Here is a 20,090-nt window from a genome sequence, read left to right on the forward strand (position 1 = left end):
TTTCTATAAATGTATTTTTTTATATTAACATCGTCCTGTCGTGAACTGTTATCTAGATAGTTTAGACACAAACCTTTTGCTCAGAATGCATTTTGTCTAGTCTTTACCATTTTAGCTCTTTGCATAAAAAAGCAAAAGGGGTAGCGAAGCGCTCCGGGTTCAACTAGTATATCTATAAATCTCATTAGGGCGAAAGGAATGACTGGTGAACTTCAAACCTGACACATCGTTTGTCGAATTATGAAAACTTCGGACCAAATCTATAGCTTAAACTCCGATATTTGTTTCGTCCAATTTTGTGTTGAAGCTTCTCAAATTCACTCTAGTAATGAAATTTGGCACTAAAAATCTAATTTAGCATAAAAATTCATAAATATGGATTTACATATATTTTCTCTCGATGTAATGCGCAGTTGGAAGTTTTCTAAATAAATTTATGAATAAAATAAAAATAACTTATTAGCATTTCTAAATACCTTTTCTACACATGAAGATTTGATCACGTCATGATGTCATCGGACTTGCTCAAAAGATTCGCTCATTCATTCAATAACAAGGCATAAAATATTTGAAATAAAATTTGGTCGTTTTATGGTATTCTATGAATGTTTTTTCTTTGGCCTTTGTTTATGGTTGATGCTGTGAACCCAAACAATCTCCGGTATTTGAAACATCAAAAAAGTCATATTCCACTACACATGTAGGTATAACAGGTTGTTTAAATATACACAATTTTTTGGATGATTTTATTATTTCTGAACACATTATCCGATATGATCTAACATACAATTTAGAATTTTTTGCGTAACCAAATTTTGCCGAATTAAAAAAAAAGAATAAAAATGTTGCCGATGATATTAGCTGACGACACAGAGAAAATTTTGCCAGCATTCAATATGAATCGATTGATGTGTTCTGCTATTAACCTATATGTCCAGCTGTCCATTTAAATTCGGTGAAAATTATTGTATTTGCCATACAAAGTTTCGTCTTTAATTGATTATACGCTTGAATACAGTAGATTCCAGATAAATGGAATTTAAAAAAAATAATAACTTACATTTTAAACCAAAATAAACAAAACTTGTTATTTAGGAACTATAATCTTTTTCAAAGGGTGTAAAATATCTGTAGAAACGTTAAAGGAATATTTGAATACTTTGCTTTATCCGTTAGTGCAAATTTCAGTGCAATGCTAGATCAGAATGGTTACTTAAAACCAATTTATATAATATGCACTCCACAAGAATGATATTTGGTACCAGATATCAGATACAGTCCAGAAATACCTCTTCTAAATTGTATCAAGATCCGTTTAGATTTGGATATGGCTCCCATATCTTCAATTGATTTCGGGTTAATTGCGCACCAAATGACCAATATCAGTCCAAATGACCTGAGTTTTTTACATCCGACCGAATTTGATCTAAAACCAAGTACATCAAATTTGGTGAAAATCGATTGGGATATAGCTTTTGCTCCCAATATGTTTCAACCGATTTGGTCTTTAAGTCCCTAACATTCGTAACATGCATTTAACAACAATGATATCTGGTATCAGATATCTTTTGGGGCTCAGAAATACATTTGCCAAATTTTATCGAAATTGACTAAAATTTGAATATAGCTTCCATATTCAGGGTGAGATAAAAAAACTGCAATAAAGTCAAACGCCATAATTTTTACATTTTTTTATTGAATGAAAACAAAAAATGTCGGAAATAGCATCAAATTTTAGAATAAGTTTACATTTGTTCGTATTGGCCACCTTTGTCGCGAATTATGGCCTTCAAACGGCCAATGAAAGCATCACACGCTGCCCGAATGTTGCTCTGTGGTATTTTGGCCCATTCCCGGCGAATCATTTTGTCTTTTTACAAAATGCTGGACAACAAATGTTTTCTCGTCGGAGAAAACCAAATTCTGCATTTCACCACTTTCGGCCAAGCGAAGCAACTCTTTAGCTCTTTTGAATCTATTTTCTATCTGTTGCGGTGTAAGTTCTTGCACTTTTTTGAATTTCAATGGTTTTATCCCGAGCTCATTTTTCAACATTTGTCGAAAGGAATACTGCGATATGTTCAGCTCACGAGCCATTTTTCGGCAACTGCGACGCAGGTTTCGATCATGTCGATTCTTTACTTTTCGGACCATTTCTGCTGATGTTGCTGTTGTCTTCCGTCCACTTCCTTGAGGTCGGACTACGCTACCAGTATCACGGTAACGAGCGATGGTACGAAACACAAAAGATTTATTCACATTTAAATGCTGGAGTGCTCTAACGATAGCCACTTGTGGTTTTTCCGCCAAATATAAAGAAATCACACTATCACGCTTGAATTCCATCACGAATGACCTTTTTCTGGAAAATTTCACCAAAATGCTTTTGTACACTTGTAAACAATATAATGAGCTGTCACTGGAATAATTTTGACAGCTTTCGGACAATTGGCTAAGAAATGACAGCAGCAGTTTTTTCATTTCAACCTGCATATTCTTAATTCGATTTCAGGTTTATCATGCAAATGATGGCTAATATCAGCCCAAATGGAGTGAATTTCGGGCCGCACCTTTCCATTTGGTGGAACTCGGATCCGATATAGAAATTTTAAATATAATCCCTCTCGACGTTATATCATGCACTATATAGCAATGTTATTTAGTATGAAAGATAAAAATATCTCCGTCAAATTTGGTGAAAATTGATTCAGAATTGGATATGCCACCCATGTATTAGTTTCCTCTGAAACCAAATTTTAACTGCTCTAGAGCCAAATTTTGATAGGTGGTATGATCTACTCCAAATAAATTCTTTTGTTACGGGAGTTCTCTACTGGTGTAGGGTAACATATGGTCGACCTCCCCGACTTTTGACTTTTCCTTACATGTTGGTCTATGATTTTGATTTTTTTATTCGGAAATGTTTGTACTTTTGTAGAAAGATTGGGCCGATGTAGTCGATTTTCACATTTGCTCTAGCATAGGCAAATGTATTAGAATATGCTATGCAAAGCTTGGACATTGATTTCACACTTTAGGAAAGCTATAATTATAAAATATGGACCCTCTGTGGGAGAAGTACAAGGAGGAGTGGGCTAATATTACTACAATCGCTTAATTTTAGCAACATTTTGAACAGTTGCGGGGTATTAGGATAAGTTGGCCTAAGTTTTGATAAAAAAATTGTAATAAACCAAGTTTGAACCTAATCGGATACTCCCTTTGAGATATATCGTGTGCACAGTCAACGAGAATGCTTAAAAGACTCCATACCTAAGGTCTAATACCCTTTACAATCCACTATATTTGGTTATAACAAATCACGATTGCAGGCCCTTTACTCATTGTTCTTAAAAATCACATAATTTTATCAAGAAAAACTTCTAAAATTATCTTAAAAAAAAAGATTTTTATTCAACAATAGTTGTGTTCCAGAACCTACAAATTAGTACTAATTAGTACTAATTCTGCTACAACGCGTTCCCGTACTGCAAAAACTAGCAAAACTTGCAGCTCTCTCGAGAAAAAAATGGCGCTGAGTGGTGCACATTTCTGCTTGTTTTAGCTACATGAATTTGGCCGAGCAGAAATGTGCAAATTGTGAATTTGACATTTAATTGGCAGGGCTAACAAGGTTGAAAAATGTATTGATACATTTCAATGTTCCCGCGTCATAACAAAAAGAAATGATCAACTTAAAAACTAAAGGAAAAACTAATATTTGTAGTGCAAAAAAACAAAAAGAGAAAATATGGAGCACTTTTGGATGATTCCAGTAGTGAAGAGGACTGGCTGAATGATGAATCAGATTATTAATTATTATTATAGATTATTAATTTTAACGTATCGTCTTCAATACTAATTTTTTTAAATTTTGGCGTCCGTTTCAGTAAGGTTTCACCAGTCCGATTTGGACTGTTTACTCTTGGAATTTTGAATTTTGACATTTTATCGCATTTCTGCTAATTTTCCGTTCCCTTATTTTTTGAGCACACCTAATTGAGAATGACATTTCGCACTGTTCCCTCTTCTGCTAGTTTTACTACTAAAAAAGTACTGGAACACAACTAATATGTCCCAACGTATTTTTAGAAAATTCACGGAGAGTCCTCTAAAATCTACGGTTTCCATGTAGACGGGATATCTTATGAAAATATTAAATAAAAATCTGTGTATTAAATAACGCCTGGAAGTATAGAAAACTATTTCTAAAATATCCGGCTACGAAGCCTTTGAAATTTATTTAAAAAAGATTTTTCGAAAAATGGGTTAATAAATTACAATTTATATGTAGAAGGGAAACATTACAAAAACAAAAAAAAAAAAAACAAGTAAAAAAGTATCGGTCGGTTTTGCCGACAGTAATCATCTCAGCTAATGTTCGATTATTTAAAAATATTTTGACTTCTGTTATGAATTTCAGACTTTTGACCCTCTATGGAGTGGGTTGTGAAAGAATGGGTCAATATTGTCTATTAATATCGGACCTATTGTATATTTTTAAAATTTCGATCATTTGTGGGGGATGTACCAGAAGGAGTGGACCGATATATTTCATCTTAACACCAGACCTTGGGTTAATATAAATATTGGGATATGTGAAATTTGAAGACAATCGGACTCTTACATCACATTTTATCAAAGTTGTAATTATTTAAAATGTTGACCCTTTGTGGAGGAGGTACCCGAAGCAGTGGACCGATATTGTCCGTTTTCGCACCAAACTGACGCAAATATTAGCATGTTGCCCATCTCCGAACTCGATCTAAGTTTGACAAAAATATTACTATGTACCAAGTTTTGGACCAAATCGGATACTCTTCGAGAGTTATCGTGCGCACCAGCCAGACAGACAGACGGACGGACGGACATGGCTAGATCGACTCCAAATGTTCTGAAACGGGTTTGGTCCAAAGAGACCTAGGGTCGAAAACCGTTATTTCGACTAGGCACGTTTCGACCGTATCAAATTTTATATACCCTCTGTAGCCATATGGCTGAAGGTATAATAATTTTAGAAATATACCCGGGAAGTCTGAAATATCCACGACTCATGTATATGTTTTCAGGAAGCACCGACATAGCCAGATTAGTCTTCCGAAAGCATTCCGGAGAGGCACAACCAACAAAAAATTATTTTCATTTTTGATTGTAAAAATAAATTTTTTATTTTATTTGAAAATTCCATTTGTCGGTTAAAAAAATATCTACAAATTTATCATTTTGGAGAAGCGAACGCCGGAACGAGATTACATATAAACACACTTTATTTACTATTGCCGAAATATTGCTGTTGTTGTTATTCAAAATTTTTAAAATAAACTTTTATAATTCAGATCCGGTACGACGATGCAACATATCGGGCCATTTATATAAGCACCGTATAGGCTAACATCTAATTTTGGCCTTTCTTAAGATTTTACAAGATTTTTCCTGGTATATGTCTTCAAGTTTTGAAAAACAACAATCCGCCCATAAATCACGGCCGACTTTCGTCCAAATAGGCTGAAATTTGGCAAGGACTTTTAAGAATTTTTTTTGATGTTTATATGTAAAGCTATGTTTTAACTGATTTGCCTTTCTTCGGAATGTAATACTTTATTCAGCACAAGTTCTGTCATTTCTTAATAAAGTTTTTAAAGATCAGATAATTCAAACAATCAAAGAGAACAAAAAAAAAAAAACAAATATTTATTATAACACGAATAAAACGAAAATAAATTAAACGAATAAATGGATAAATGAATGGGCGACTAAACGAACGACTTAATTAATTTATGAATGAATAGTTTGTCCATTGCAAATAAAATCTTATATGTATGAAAATACGCACGCTTATGTATGTATGCGAGTATACTCGTAGTGAGCACACAATCGAACCAAATATTATTTTTTTATTGTTCAATAAAACGATTTTGTGAAAATGTAATTATTTTGTATTTATCTATAGACACAACGAATGGATAACATATATCCCCCTAAAACTATATTGTGGAAGAGGAAACATATTTTTTATAATAAATTTATGTTATGCTTTCAAGTTTTCTTCACGCCTCTTTAGATAAAGTCAGTTTTAATTGGTAAGGTTATAGGAATGAAGTTGGTTAGTTGATTCTGAATATGAAATCTTTTTTATGTAATACTATAAAGTGTCCACTACTTCTTTTGCGAAAAATTCAATTGAAAATTGGATATTAATTGACTTTAATATTAAAAGGTTCTCAATTTACAAAATTTAAGAATCCAGTTCTATCCGTACAAATATAGATTTTTTTGTACACTGTACCTATTTTTGAACATTCTTGGGCCCAATGTCAAAATATTGTCCCTTCCGGATATAGTCAACTACGGCAACTTATGATTTCACCACTTTAATCCGCTCCACAATTGGCCATTTCCCGTCTACACCCCGGAGATTTTGGTGGCCATTGTGCGCTGGAAATGAAGCGAGGAACCATTTCCCGTTTACCCTCCAGAGATTTTGGTGGCCATTGTGCGCTGGAAATGAAGCGAGAAACCTCATTTTGTAAACATTCTTGGGTGACGCGTGCTGTGTCCTGTTGGAAAGTTCAAGGTCTGCGGCCAAAATGTTTGCGTGCCCAAGGCTTTAATGCAAACTCCAGAATATTTTCGATAATATTCGGCGTTTATTCTGAAGCCACGGTCGATTAATATGAGCGGAGAGCGACCATCGGCTGTTATGGCGGCCCACACCATCACCATGGCCGGCGCTTGAGTTCTGGTGGCCAACCGATGGTCCACATTTTCCGCTGACCTATTTGGCAAGTAAACACGATTATTTTTTAAGTTTTTTCACTTTTCGGAATTTCAATGACTTTACCCGAGCTCATTTTTCAATATTTGGTGAATGGAATATTGCGATATGTTCAGCTCACGAGCCATTTTACGGCCACTGCGACGCGGGTTTCGATCAAGTCACTGCTTTACTTTTTGAACCATTTCTGCTGATGTTGCTGTTTTCGTCCGTCCACTTCCTTGACGGAAGTGTATCACGGTAACGAGCGATGGTACGGGACACAAAAGATTTATTCACATTTAAATGCTGGAGTGCTCTAACGATAGCCACTTGTTGTTTTCCAACTAAATATAAAGAAATCACACTACCACGCTTGAATTCCATCACGAATAACTTTTTTTCTAGAAAATTCTCACCAAAATGCTTTTATTCGCTTGTATACAATATAATGAGCGGTCGGACAAGTGGCGGTTAACAGCGGTCGGACAAGTGGCTTAGAAATGACAGCAGTCTGAAATTTGTTGCAGTTTTTTCATTTCAACCTGTATATATGCAAAGTGGTGTAAAGGGTCATTAAGTCGGCCCAACTCAATTTTGATCTTTCTTTATTGGTTTAATTTCCAAATTCCTTCCAAATGGTGGACAGTATTTATTTTTGCTTTTTTACTTGTTAAATGTTATACCAACAGTGTGCCCCGTCAAAATACTTACTCTAAAAGTAGTTAGTATAATTGTCTATTCATTAATTTTTAGTATTTAGTATTTTTGGTAACTATTTTCATTCTACTGACAAATTCCTGTTCTAACAGCATAGTATTTGGTAATTTTTGGTACTAATTTCCCAAATTTCTACCTTTTTATTGTTTATACCAATAGTGTGTACCGTCAAAATCATTATCATGAAAGTACACCATTTCGGTTCCAGAGCGAAACGTTAGTAAAATTTAGTAATTTATACGATTCAATATTTTATAATTTTTGTATTTAGGGTGATACCCAGTATAGTGTGGGAAAAATTGTACTGAAAAGTTATAAATCCTAAAAATTATGAATATTAAATATATGTTACAAATTTTATTAAAATTTAACTTTTTACTTTTAGTACCATTTTTCCTACACTATATTGGGTATCATCCTTTCACACCAGAAGTAACCGCAAGCTAAATTCAAAACAATTTAGCCCTATTATTTCATAATAAGTACTTTTGTTACTTTTAAGTTCCTAAAATGTAAGATTTTTGCAAAAGCGTAGAATAATGTCGCTAATATCATCAAAATACCGAATATCGGGAGGTGCCGTTATATGGGGCTATACGAAGTCGGTGAACTGCACAGACAATTTTAATGTCCTCCACCATACATAGTATGGAGGGTATATTAAGTTCATCATTCCGTTTGTAACTCATCGAAATAATAATTTTAGAACCAACAAAGTATATATTCTTGATCAGAGTGATATTCTAAGACGATTTAGACCTTTTCGTCCGTCTGTCCGCCTGATTTTAACCACATTTTTCAATGAAATTGTCTGAAATTTTACACAAGGAGTTTTTTTGTGACTACTTTACCCCCAGAAAGAGAATTGTCTATATAGGTTCACGATATCGTATATCCCCCATTCTGTATTTTTATGATTTTAGACACATTTTTCAATGGAATTGTCTGAAAGTCAACACAAGGAGTTCATTGTGAATACTTTATCCCCTAGAAGAGAATTATCTATATAGGTCCACGTTTTAGTATTGCGCCCATATAACGGTACCCCCAGATATTTAGTATACCAAAAGGAGGACCTACATGGCCCATTTTCAATACAAAAGTCCTGCAGACAAAATATACATTTGATTAAAATTTTATCAACCTACTTCATACTATGGTGGAGCGTATAAAAACTAACGTAACCTTTAATATTTACTTAATGGTCTGTTTGTCATTCCGCTTTAAATTTTTAAAAATAATCATTTCAGAAATTGTAGTATGAGGTTTGTTCCAAAAAAAAAACCGGTAAAATTCTAATACAATTTTATTTAAATGTAACGTTGGTGCGGTATTACACAGTCTTCAATTAGTAAACGTACTTGATCTCGTTTTCGAATGTAAACAATGTTGGCAATATTTAGGTATATCCGAAAAAAGTAAATTCGAATTATTGATTGTTTTTGGGCTAAAATTTATCCACGCCACAGTCTCGTTCTATTCAGGCAATTTACTAGCGTCATTCTATTTCTGTCATTGTAGTTGTTTTTTGTTTGTTTGTTTTATTAACCAAACTGAAATACAAGAAATGCCTGTCTGTACACTTGTGCCGAAACACGCACGCAAATTGTGTTCGAAGGCAGATGATATCATAACAAATTCCAAGCAATATTATTAGAATCAAATCAAATGTGATATGGGAGGTGGGAAATCGAACAACTTGTCTGTTTACTTTCGCCAACTTGGAACAAGTCATTGGCCCACCAAATAAATAATTTGGTAGTTGGTCTTAGTGTAAACCATTGTTTACAAATAACATAGATACAAACATAGATGTATGTGTATGTAAACCACTGGGCTTGCAAAATCTGGGATGGTTGTAGCGCCATAATGTCTCAAGTTTTGACGAATTTGTATGTATAAATGTTTAACATTATGAAGAATTATTAATTTATGTAACGAAATTGAGTGTCAAATGTTAACTAAACTAAAGTCTACTTCTACACTACATTTGAAGAACATTCAAAACCTTCACAATAACATAGGCTGATAAAGATAATTTTCTTACTTAATCCAACCCCATTAAAGAGTATATCTGTGCTGTTGAATACTCAAATTAATACATATTTATTACTTTAATTCTAACATCAGCCAATCATCTTAAAGCTAGCATTTTCCTGCTTTTTTGAGCAAAAATATACCAAAAGTACAATCTCTTCGGGTTTTCAAGGAATATTCTCTGGAATTCGGAGCCAGATCGTATGAAAACTCTAATATATTTTTTCTTAGGAAAACTTTCCGATTTAGGTGACCACGTCTATACAATTTTGATACGATGATCTGCTTAGAACCACATTTCTAGCCGATTTCTACGTGTCCGCCCGTCTGTTCATATAAAAACACACATAGAAACACAATTTAGCAGAAATTGTCAAGTCGGTTTTATCGCGTTTAAATCCTTAGATGGGGGGAAATTCTCAGAGCACAGATCGTTTTCACTCAGGAGCGAAATTTGCTGGAGTGATCGAAAAATTTAAGTTTTTTGCGGAGTTTACTTTCACTCTTTTGTTTTCTGAAACTCCTGTTTGAAAAATGAAAGTGGGAGCCGGATCGCTCGAAATAGAGTGAGTGTTTGTTCTAAAAGTGAAATCGAATGAAAACAAGTAAAAAATCAGCTTAGTTAAGCCGAACTTTAAATATCCTCCACCATTTCGAAAAAACTTAATAAAAAAATAATAAACCAGTAAGGAAAGCTCAAAAGTCGGGCGGGGCCGACTATATGATTCCCTACACCACTATGCATATTTAGTAGAGCTCTCGTAAAAAGGTTTATACAGGGCATTTCAGAGCTCTATGAGATATTTGGTACAAAATCAAAATCTATCTAATTCTATCGTGCATTTTACGAACTATAGCTATCTCTGAACCGGGTTTCTCCAAATTTTACGTATTATCTTCTAGACTGGTGATTTGGGCTGATATTGACCATTTAGTGCACATTTAACCCGAAATCGGATGAAGATATATATGAGAGCTATATCCAAATCTGAACCGATTTCGATAAAATTTAAAACAGCTATTCCTGTGCTCCATCTAATACCTGGTACCAAATATCACGGTTGTGGAGTGAATATTACGAATGTATGGGACTAAAACTCTAAATCGGATGAAACATATATATGGTTGCTATATCTATATCTGAACCGATTTTCACTAAATTTGATATACTTGCTTCTAGGCTGAATTTGGTCCGATGTACTAAAATTCAGTCCATTTGGACTTATATCGGCCATTTGGTGCACAATTAACCCGAAATCGGATGAAGATATATATGGGAGCTATATCCAAATCTGAACCGATTTCGATAAAATTACAAACAGCTATTTCTGGGCTGTATCTTATATCGCGTACCAAATATCATTCTTGTGGAGTGTATATTACGAATGTGAGAGGCTTAAACACCAAATCGGATGAAAGATATATATGGGAGCTATAGCTATATCTGAACCGATTTTCTCCAAATTTGATATACTTGCTTCTAGGCCGAACTCGGTTGGGTGTGCCAAAATTCAGGTAATTTGGACTGATAGTGGATATTTGGTGCACATTTAACCCGAAATCGGATGAAGATATATATGAGAGCTATAGCTGTTTCTGAACCGATTTTCTCCAAATTTGTTGTATTTGCTTTAAGGCTAATCTCGGTCACATGTGCCAAAATTCGGGCCATTTGGGCTGATATTGGCCATTTGGTGGTCAATTAACCCGAAATCGGATGAAGATATATATGGGAGCTATATCCAAATCTGAACCGATTTCGATAAAATTTAAAACAGCTATTTCTGTGCTCCACCTAATACCTGGTACCAAATATCACGGTTGTGGAGTGCATAGTAGGAATGTGAGGGACTTAAAGATCAAATCGGATGAAAGATATATATGGGAGCTATAGCTATATCTGAACCGATTTTCTCCAAATTTGATATACTTGCTTCCAGGCCGAACTCGGTTGGGTGTGCCAAAATTCAGGTAATTTGGACTGATAGTGGATATTTGGTGCACATTTAACCCGAAACCGGATGAAGATATATATGGGAGCTATATCTAAATTTGATCCGATTCTCACCAATTTCAATAGGGTTCGTCCTGGGGCCAAAAAAATATTGCTTGGAAAATTTCATCTCAATCGGATAACAAATGCGACCTGCATTTTGTTCACAAGAATACATGGACAGACGGACGGACGGACGGACAGACGGACTGACATGCATAAATCGACTCAGAAAGTGATTCTATGAAGGTTCTCAAAAGTAACTATGGGTCTATCTCGTTTCCTTCTCCATGTTACAAACAAATGCACAAAGACATAATACCCTTACCACCATGTGGTGTAGGGTATAAAAATCAAAATCGGGAAACTACCACTAAAATGAAAACCGTTATATGGTGACTATACGAAGACGTGGACCTGCATACGATTTTTTTTGTCATAAGTTGTAGTACCCATTAAGATCTTCAATACGAAATTTGAAACGATTCCGGTGAATAATGTTGCTGAAATCGTCAAATGCCGACTATCGGGAGGTACCGTTTTATGGGGGCTATACGAAGATCTGGACCTGCATACAACATTTTTTTGCGATAGGTTGAAGTACCCATTAGGAACTTCCAGTACGAAATTTAAAACGATTCCGGTGAATAAAGTTGCTGTCATCATCGAAATACCGAATATCGGGAGGCACCGTTATATGGGGCTATACAAAGACTTGTACCTGCATACACAAATTTTTATCATAGGCTGTAGTAGATCAGATCACGAACTTCAAATACGAAATTTCAAATAATTCCGGTAAATAATGTCGCTAAAATCATGAAAATACTGAATATCGAGGCGTACCGTTATATGGGGGCTATATTGCATGTATGCAAATTGGCCTTCTATCTCAATTAGTTCGAAAGATAGCGTAATTACAACAGACAGACGGTCAGACAGACAGACGGACTAGAATATAGATAGTTGGGTCTAAAATGTATATCTCGAGGTGTTACAAACGGAATGACAAACTTAATTTACCCTCAATACAATGGTGGAGGGTATAAAAACAGTAAAAGCAAGGCGCAGCTAACAATTTGTTATTAAGGGCCCTGATTTTAGATTATTTTGTTTCGAAATTTCTAATTATTGTTTTAGAAATTTACCGATTTCACTAATTTTTTTCAAAAAATGTGACAGATTTTCTAAACTTTTTTAAAAATCCCTGTAAAAGTTTCGAAAAAAAAAATACCAAACGCACAATTTCTTCGGATTTTCAAGGAACTTTCTATCGAATTCGGAGCCGGTTCGTTTGGAAACTCTAATATATTTTTTAGAAATTTCATTACCACGTCCATACAACTTTTGTACCGAAATCAGAAAGAATTCGGTAGCAACATGGGAAATTCCACGAAAGATTCGGATCGAATTCTGAATAAAAAGTTAGCTAGGTACATTGTCATTAATCTGTACCTTATTAACTTTATTTTGGCTTAAGGTCAATTGAAAAACATCAGTGTTTTATTTTTATAATTTTGATTTTTATTTTCCGATATTTCGATTGTCTTCGACAGTCATCTTCAGGGAAAAAATGAATAATATACTACGGGACATGTGCATATATAGACGACTAAAACGGGATCCAACTTAAAACCTACAAAATAAAAACAACAAATTGACAGAGAAATTACTAAAAAAGAATACCATAAATGTTTTTCTCAAAAAAAAAAAAACAAATTGAGTACAAACACAGCAGTTGCGCCAAGAATTTACGGACTATCCAAAATCCATAAAGAAGGAAACCCACTTAGACCGATATGTTCATCAATAAACTCCCCAACACATGAGCTTTCCAAATACATCGTGGACATTTTAAAATATTTGACAAAGGATTCTAATTATAATATCAAAGACGCGCTGGATCTAAAAGACAGAATTAAAGAAGTAACGTCTTCGTATAGCCCCCATATAACGGTTTTCAATTGAGCGGTATTTTCCGACGGATTTTTTTTTGAAATTTCAATACATTTTTTTCAAATCGCAAGACTGGATGGGGATACGTAGAAGGATTTTCCTCTGACAAAAGTAAAGGGAAGGCTATTCTGTAAAAAAGGGAAATAGTTTTTGCGTATTGAAAATATTTTTTGCAAAGACCAGATGGACTTATTCTGTCATTATAGTTTTCAGTGTATGAATGTTAATATTTTTAACATTTTAGACATCATCCAAACGTCAATGCAGCTTGAGAATAGTATAATAAAAATATATTGTTTATTATAACAAGAATAATCTTATAAATAAGGTTTCAATTTCTATTAATATATATTTCAATATTCTCTCAAGAGTTGGACAGTAACATAAGCATTTTCCCACAAACACACAGAAATATCATAAGTGACATCAACCGAGTCGATTTTTGTATAACATCTGTGTACGTTAATATATATAAATATATATAAATTTAAATTATAAACTTAGAATTGTTGTGTTAACACTAATTTTATTTTTTTCTCATTCCAGACATAGTAATATGCCTTATGATATTGGTCGCTGGAATTTCAATAATATGGAGCATTTCGATACACATAATATCGGCAGATTTCTATAATGGTTTTATAGGTGCCAAATTAGCATTTCGTGAAAGAGATTTCACCCAAATGGACAACAGTGAAAAAGATCTCTTCTATCACGACTTGGGTAGAATCATCAATGAGACATATACCGAAGCGGCCTTAGACGATATTAAACCAGATGCCTTAGTAATGCCTAAACTGGAAGATGCAGATAAATGTAAGACAAAATGTTCGTTGTATTTTGAGAAAAAGTTTCCAGCCGAAAATGTTTTTTTACAGCAGTTGCCAATACAAAACCCAAAGTTCGGAAAATTGCCCATGTCTTTCAGACGAGCAATTCCAGAGTACCTGATACCCCATCAATAGCCACAGATGATGATGTGAATGGCGAAGAATCCAACGCACCCAACAAAGTGCCAAAAGTTGTATTTAATATGGAAAAGGATCGTAGATATTTAGCGCACAGTAAGCTAGAAAAAATGTTATTATTTTAATTGATTGAAAATAATACACATTTTGTTTGTTTTTCCAGTGACAATTGATATCCATCAGACGCGTTGGCCTCAAAATATTGCCGTGCAATATATTTATGGATTCCCATTTCTCTCGGAAATTGTGGCCATAGTATGGACAGCTATGTGTTTAATATTTCAATCGGGTGTCAAAAAACAATGGTAAGTTTACATGGAATCACAGGATTTTATTATAAATAGAAGAAATTAATTTCCATGCAATTCTAAGATGCAGTAAACCGGTAAAATACCGGAAATAACAAATTTTAGACCACAGTTTTATAGATGAGATTCAAAAACTCAAATTGTGAAATTACCGTGAAATCTTTTGAAACTTGGGCTTTATCATGAAATGGTGACATAATATACGTTTCCTCTACCGACGCCATCTTTTGAAGGAAAGCAACAATGAAATATCCCATCTTATTATATTATACGTCTTTGGAGGTTTTAAAAAGATTTTACAAATTCTTTCCGACTTATAACAAAAATACTCTTTGCATTGTATTACGTATATGTAATTCCAATTAGCAACAATTTAGTAGAATTGATTAATCCTTAAAAAACTAAAGCATACTTTCAGGCGGGTGTTTGTGTTTGCAACACAAACATGTGCATTCCAGAGATGGACATATATTATTATTTTTTCTGTATTTCTTTATTATACCCTACACCACAAGGTGGTCAGGGAATTATGCCTTTGTGCATTTGTTTGTAACAGGCAGAAGGAAACGAGATAGACCCATAGTTCCTTTTGATGATCTGCATAGAATTACATTCTGAGTCGATTTATGCATGTCCGTCCGTCCGTCTGTCCATGTATTTTTTGTAAACAAAGTACAGGTCGCATTTATTACCCGATCCAGATGAAATTTTGCACAGATCATTTGTTTGGACGGACCCTATTGAAAGGACGGACCCAAGGACGAACCCTATTGAAATTGGAGATAATCGGTCAAAATTTAGAAATAGCTCCCATATATATCTTCGTCCGATTTGCCTTTTATTGTGCATCAAACGTGTAATATCAGCCCGAATTGTATGGAATGCATATACACCCAAATTAGGCCTGAAAATATGTAAGCCAAATTTGCAACAACAATATTTGGTGAAATATATCAAATACAGCTCAGAAATACATTTGCTAAATTTTATCGAGATCGGTTCAGATTTGTTTATAGCTCCCATATATAGCTTCGTCCGAGTTGCCTTTTATTGTGCACCAAACGTCTAATATTTGTCCAAATGGGATGGAATTTGGCACTTACTACCAAATTGAGTCTAGAAGCTAGTATGTCAAATTTGGAGAAGATCGGTTCAGATATAGCTATAGCTCCAATATATATTATTCATCCGATTTGTTATATTTGTTACCCACAGTCGTATTATGCACTCCGTAACAACGATATTCAGGGAAATATATCAAATACAGCTCAGAAATATCTTTGCCAAATGTTATCGAGATCGGTTCCGATTTGGATATAGCTCCCATATATATTTTTATCCGATTTCAAATTAATTGTGCACCAAATGGGCAATACAAGTCCGAATTTAAAAGATACAAATGCTTCGGCATATTTAGTTCTTTGAACTTTAAATTATAATTATAATCATAGCGTGTATGATTGAATTCTCCCATAAAAACTTTTAATTGTCATGTGGAGCTCTACTAAATTAGCAAACAAAGACATAGAAGTGTAAAGATAGGACAAGACAGAGTCAAAATATGGTAACCCTGTGGAAATACCTCTGTTGTTACGATATCATAACAACATAGTTACCAATGTTAACTGATTTAAACCGATAAGGCAATATGCAAATTTTCGGAAAGGCCCATGGAATAGAATTTTGAAACCAAAATTTTGGATTTTTCAATTTTTTATTTGTTATCCGTTTCTGTAATTGTGGATTTTATATTAATATGTCATTGCCATGAGCTGTTTATCTATGTATTGTAGACACAAACCATTTGCTCAAAATGCATTTTGTCTAGTCTTTACCATTTTAGGTCTTTGTAGCAAAGTGGTGTAGGGTATCATAAAGTCGGCCCCGCCCGACTTTAAGACTTTCTTTACTGGGTTTTGAATGCCTTCTGCAACGAAAGCAAAGGCAAGAAGAATGTTATGTAACACAACGAAAATTATCATAAAAAATTATAACTTTTATTTATTAGTAAAAAATCGATCTTATAAAAAATTATTTTCTTCACTAATAAATAGACGTTGTTTTTATAAAAACGAGTAAAAAAAGATTATGTTCGGCCGTGCTGAATTCTTACTACCCTCCACCTTTGGGTAAAGGTAAAGGTAAAGGTGGTGGTACATTTTTATATAAAAGTATATGAATTCAAGCGTGTTTCACTTTCAAAAACCGAATATCGATGGGTATCGTTATACATGCGCTATAAGAAAACGTGGAACTAAATATTCAATATTCTGCCACCGGGCTAGAACCCATTGTGAACTAATTTTTTTTTGCCAAAATATCGAATATTGGCAGGTACAGTTATATGGGGGCTATACTTAAAAGTGGACCTACACATACAATGTTTCGCCACCGGAGCTAGAATCCATTATGACCTAAAAATACAAATTTTTTTAGAAATCCGTGGAAAAATGTGGCAAAAATCATTAAAATATTGAATATCGAAAGGTTCCGTTACATGGGGACTATAACGAAAAATGGACCTATATATACAATGTTTCGCCACCGGAGCTAGAACCCATTACGACCAACAAATACCAAAAATATAAAAATTTGTGGGGAAATGTGGCAAAATCATCAAAACACTGAATATCGGAAGGTACCGTTATATGGGGCTATACAAAAACGTGGATCTATACATACAATGTTTCGCCCCCGGCGCTGGAACCCATTGTGACCCACAAATACCAATTTTTAGACAAATCCATGAAAAATGTGACACAAATCATCAAAATATCGAATATAGGGAGGTACTGTTATTTGGGGACTATACCAAAACATGGATCCACACTTGCAATGTTTCCCCATACGAGCTAGAACCCATTATGGCCTACAAACACCAATTTTTAGACAAATCAGTGGAAAAATGTGGCAAAAATCAACAAAATACCGAATATCGGAAGGTACCGTTATATGGGGACTATATCAAAACGTGGACCGATATAGTTTCAGTTTCAATACCAACCATCCTAGGCAGAACAAAAATTGTTCTGCTAAATTTTGAGCTCTACGTCAACAATTGTGGGCTGTATCGTAACTTCAACAGACAGACAGACGGACATCGTTAAATCGACTTAGAATTTTATGCTGATTATGAATATATATACTTTATGGGGTCTAAGACGAATATTTAGGGATGTTACAAACGGAATGACAAAGTTAATATACCCTCCTTTCCAAGGTGGAGGGTATAAAAATAGCCGGGTATGCTCCGCTTCCCCTTTTGATTTTATATCCATTCAAAATTTTATATACGAATATTGAGAATACTGCAAAGTCGTGGTGGGTCTAATTTCTAAATCTGAATTTATTTCTACTTATGGAAGCTATATTCAAACCTGAACCGATTACATTAAAATTTGTGAAATTCATTTTTGTACAGAATTCCGTCACTCACTCTAAATTTCATTGGAAATACATGAAGTTTCAATATAATTTTCTAATGTGTTATTGTTCTACATACCGTTGCACATTCGAAATGTTAAGACTGCATATGTAATCGATCAAAAGATATGTGCATACAAGATATAATTTTTTTGGAGGTACCTCAGGTTCCCTTTTATGGATATAAAGATGCAAAAATGTTGTTGTTGTCCTAATAAAGAATGTTATTGTAAATTTTGTATAATTGGTATAACAGCTTTACATTTAAAAGGCGTATAATCATTGCCCACGTTAGAATGTTATAAGATGTCGAAATAATCTTCATGAATCGTAATAATAATATCAGGCATTTCTCGGTCCAATTCTTCTTGCACGTACCAACAAAAGGCGAAATTGTAAAACAAAAACATAACTCTAGAAAGAATGGTAAATAATTCACTGATTTTCTTACGCCTTCAAACTTTCTGTAAATCTTACATTCTGCGTATAGATAGTACCTATCGACCCACTCCCAAAATGTTCAAAATTTAAAACAGAAAACACAACCTAATAATACAAACAGCTTTATCTGAGGTGAGTAAATTGGTAATATCGACCCACTGTTTTTAGTACCTCCGTCACAAAGTGTCAAAATTTTGATTTTCGTTAAACTTTAGATGTATTGATGACATGCGAAAATGAAAAATATCAGTTCTGGATCATTCTACAAAGGGACACAAGTTTCAATAGTAATTAAAGAACAAAATTTAAAAATTTGTTTTTCCCAAATTTCTTTACAAGTTGAGAGAGAGGAACATGTTTATAAGTGCGGTAGTAAGATTTAGAAGAAAGGCCCAAAAAGCAAGATGTGTATTGGTGGCCCTTTTCGAAACCTAGGTATTTCCTGGCTTAACCCTGGTAAACATTACCATCTTTCTCCACTTAAAAACAAATGTTGTTTTTATAAAAACAACAATAATGGTATTAAGCCTGACTATTTTGCAACAACAAAAAACAAATATAGATACCATGTAAATTTGAAATAGAACAAGTAAAAAAGCTGTAAGTTCGACATGGACATGGACCTGCATAGGTATGGGAAACTTAAAAAAATCGGTGAATAACGTAGCTAAAATCATCAAAATACCGAATATCGGGAGGTACCGTTATATGGGGACTATATGAAGACTTAAACCTGTACAGACATTTTTCTGTTTTATGATGTAGTATCCAATTCGAACTTCAAATACCAACATTTCCGGTGAATAATGTCGCTTAAACCACCAAAACACCGAATAACGGAGGTACCATTATATGGGGTATACCAAAACGTGTACCTACTTCATTTCGTTAGGAATCTAGAGTGATTTCCACAGACCGACATACAGATAGACGGACGGACATCGCTAAATCGATATAGAATTTTATGCTGATCAAGAATATATACGTTGTGGGGTCTAAAATGCAAATTTCGAGGTGTTATAATCGAAATGAAGAACTTAATATACCCTCCATACTATGGTGGAGGGTATAAAAAAACAAATCTAGGTGCCTTGCAAATTTGAAATGGAAAAATTACTTTCGTTTGGTGATTTATGGATCAAATAGCTTAGTCATATTCTGAGAGATACATATCTATATCCATGAGAGCATATATATCTATAGCGAAACGGACTGATACTATCTAACTTCTTTAAGTTACCTTTTTAAACTGTATAAATCTTATTACATTTAACAATTATTTCCACTTGTCTTTTTTCAGGGGACTTCCGAAACCTTGGCGAATTGTGGTACCCTCAATAATTATGTTCAGCATTATGACTGTAGCAAATCTAAGCTATTTGATATTAGCTAATGGCTTTATTAAGACTTTTTGCAATGACTTAAGAGAAAATCTCAGTAAACCAGATGCTATAAGGTAAAGATACCATACTTCCTGAGTACCATTTTAA

General features: G+C 34.1%; 1 protein-coding gene across 9 annotated transcripts in view; it reads left to right on the plus strand.

Moving 5' to 3' along the window:
* LOC101889381 (uncharacterized) overlaps positions 1 to 20,090 on the plus strand; it is a 53,200-nt gene that overhangs the window by 32,145 nt on the left and 965 nt on the right. For 8 of the 9 annotated variants that reach the window (XR_009342986.1, XM_059126771.1, XM_059126764.1 and 5 more), the window contains 4 exons: positions 14,007 to 14,276; positions 14,339 to 14,524; positions 14,592 to 14,733; positions 19,901 to 20,056. Coding sequence is in view for 8 of the 9 variants with exons in the window: in XM_059126771.1 (XP_058982754.1) it covers positions 14,007 to 14,276; positions 14,339 to 14,524; positions 14,592 to 14,733; positions 19,901 to 20,056 (754 nt within the window). In the remaining variant the exon portion in view is untranslated. The remainder of the gene's footprint in view (positions 1 to 14,006; positions 14,277 to 14,338; positions 14,525 to 14,591; positions 14,734 to 19,900; positions 20,057 to 20,090) is intronic. The other variant, XM_059126770.1, reaches the window with a different exon arrangement.

The sequence above is a fragment of the Musca domestica genome, unplaced genomic scaffold (genome assembly GCF_030504385.1).
Source record: "Musca domestica strain aabys unplaced genomic scaffold, Musca_domestica.polishedcontigs.V.1.1 4, whole genome shotgun sequence".
Taxonomy (NCBI): Eukaryota; Metazoa; Arthropoda; class Insecta; order Diptera; family Muscidae; genus Musca; species Musca domestica.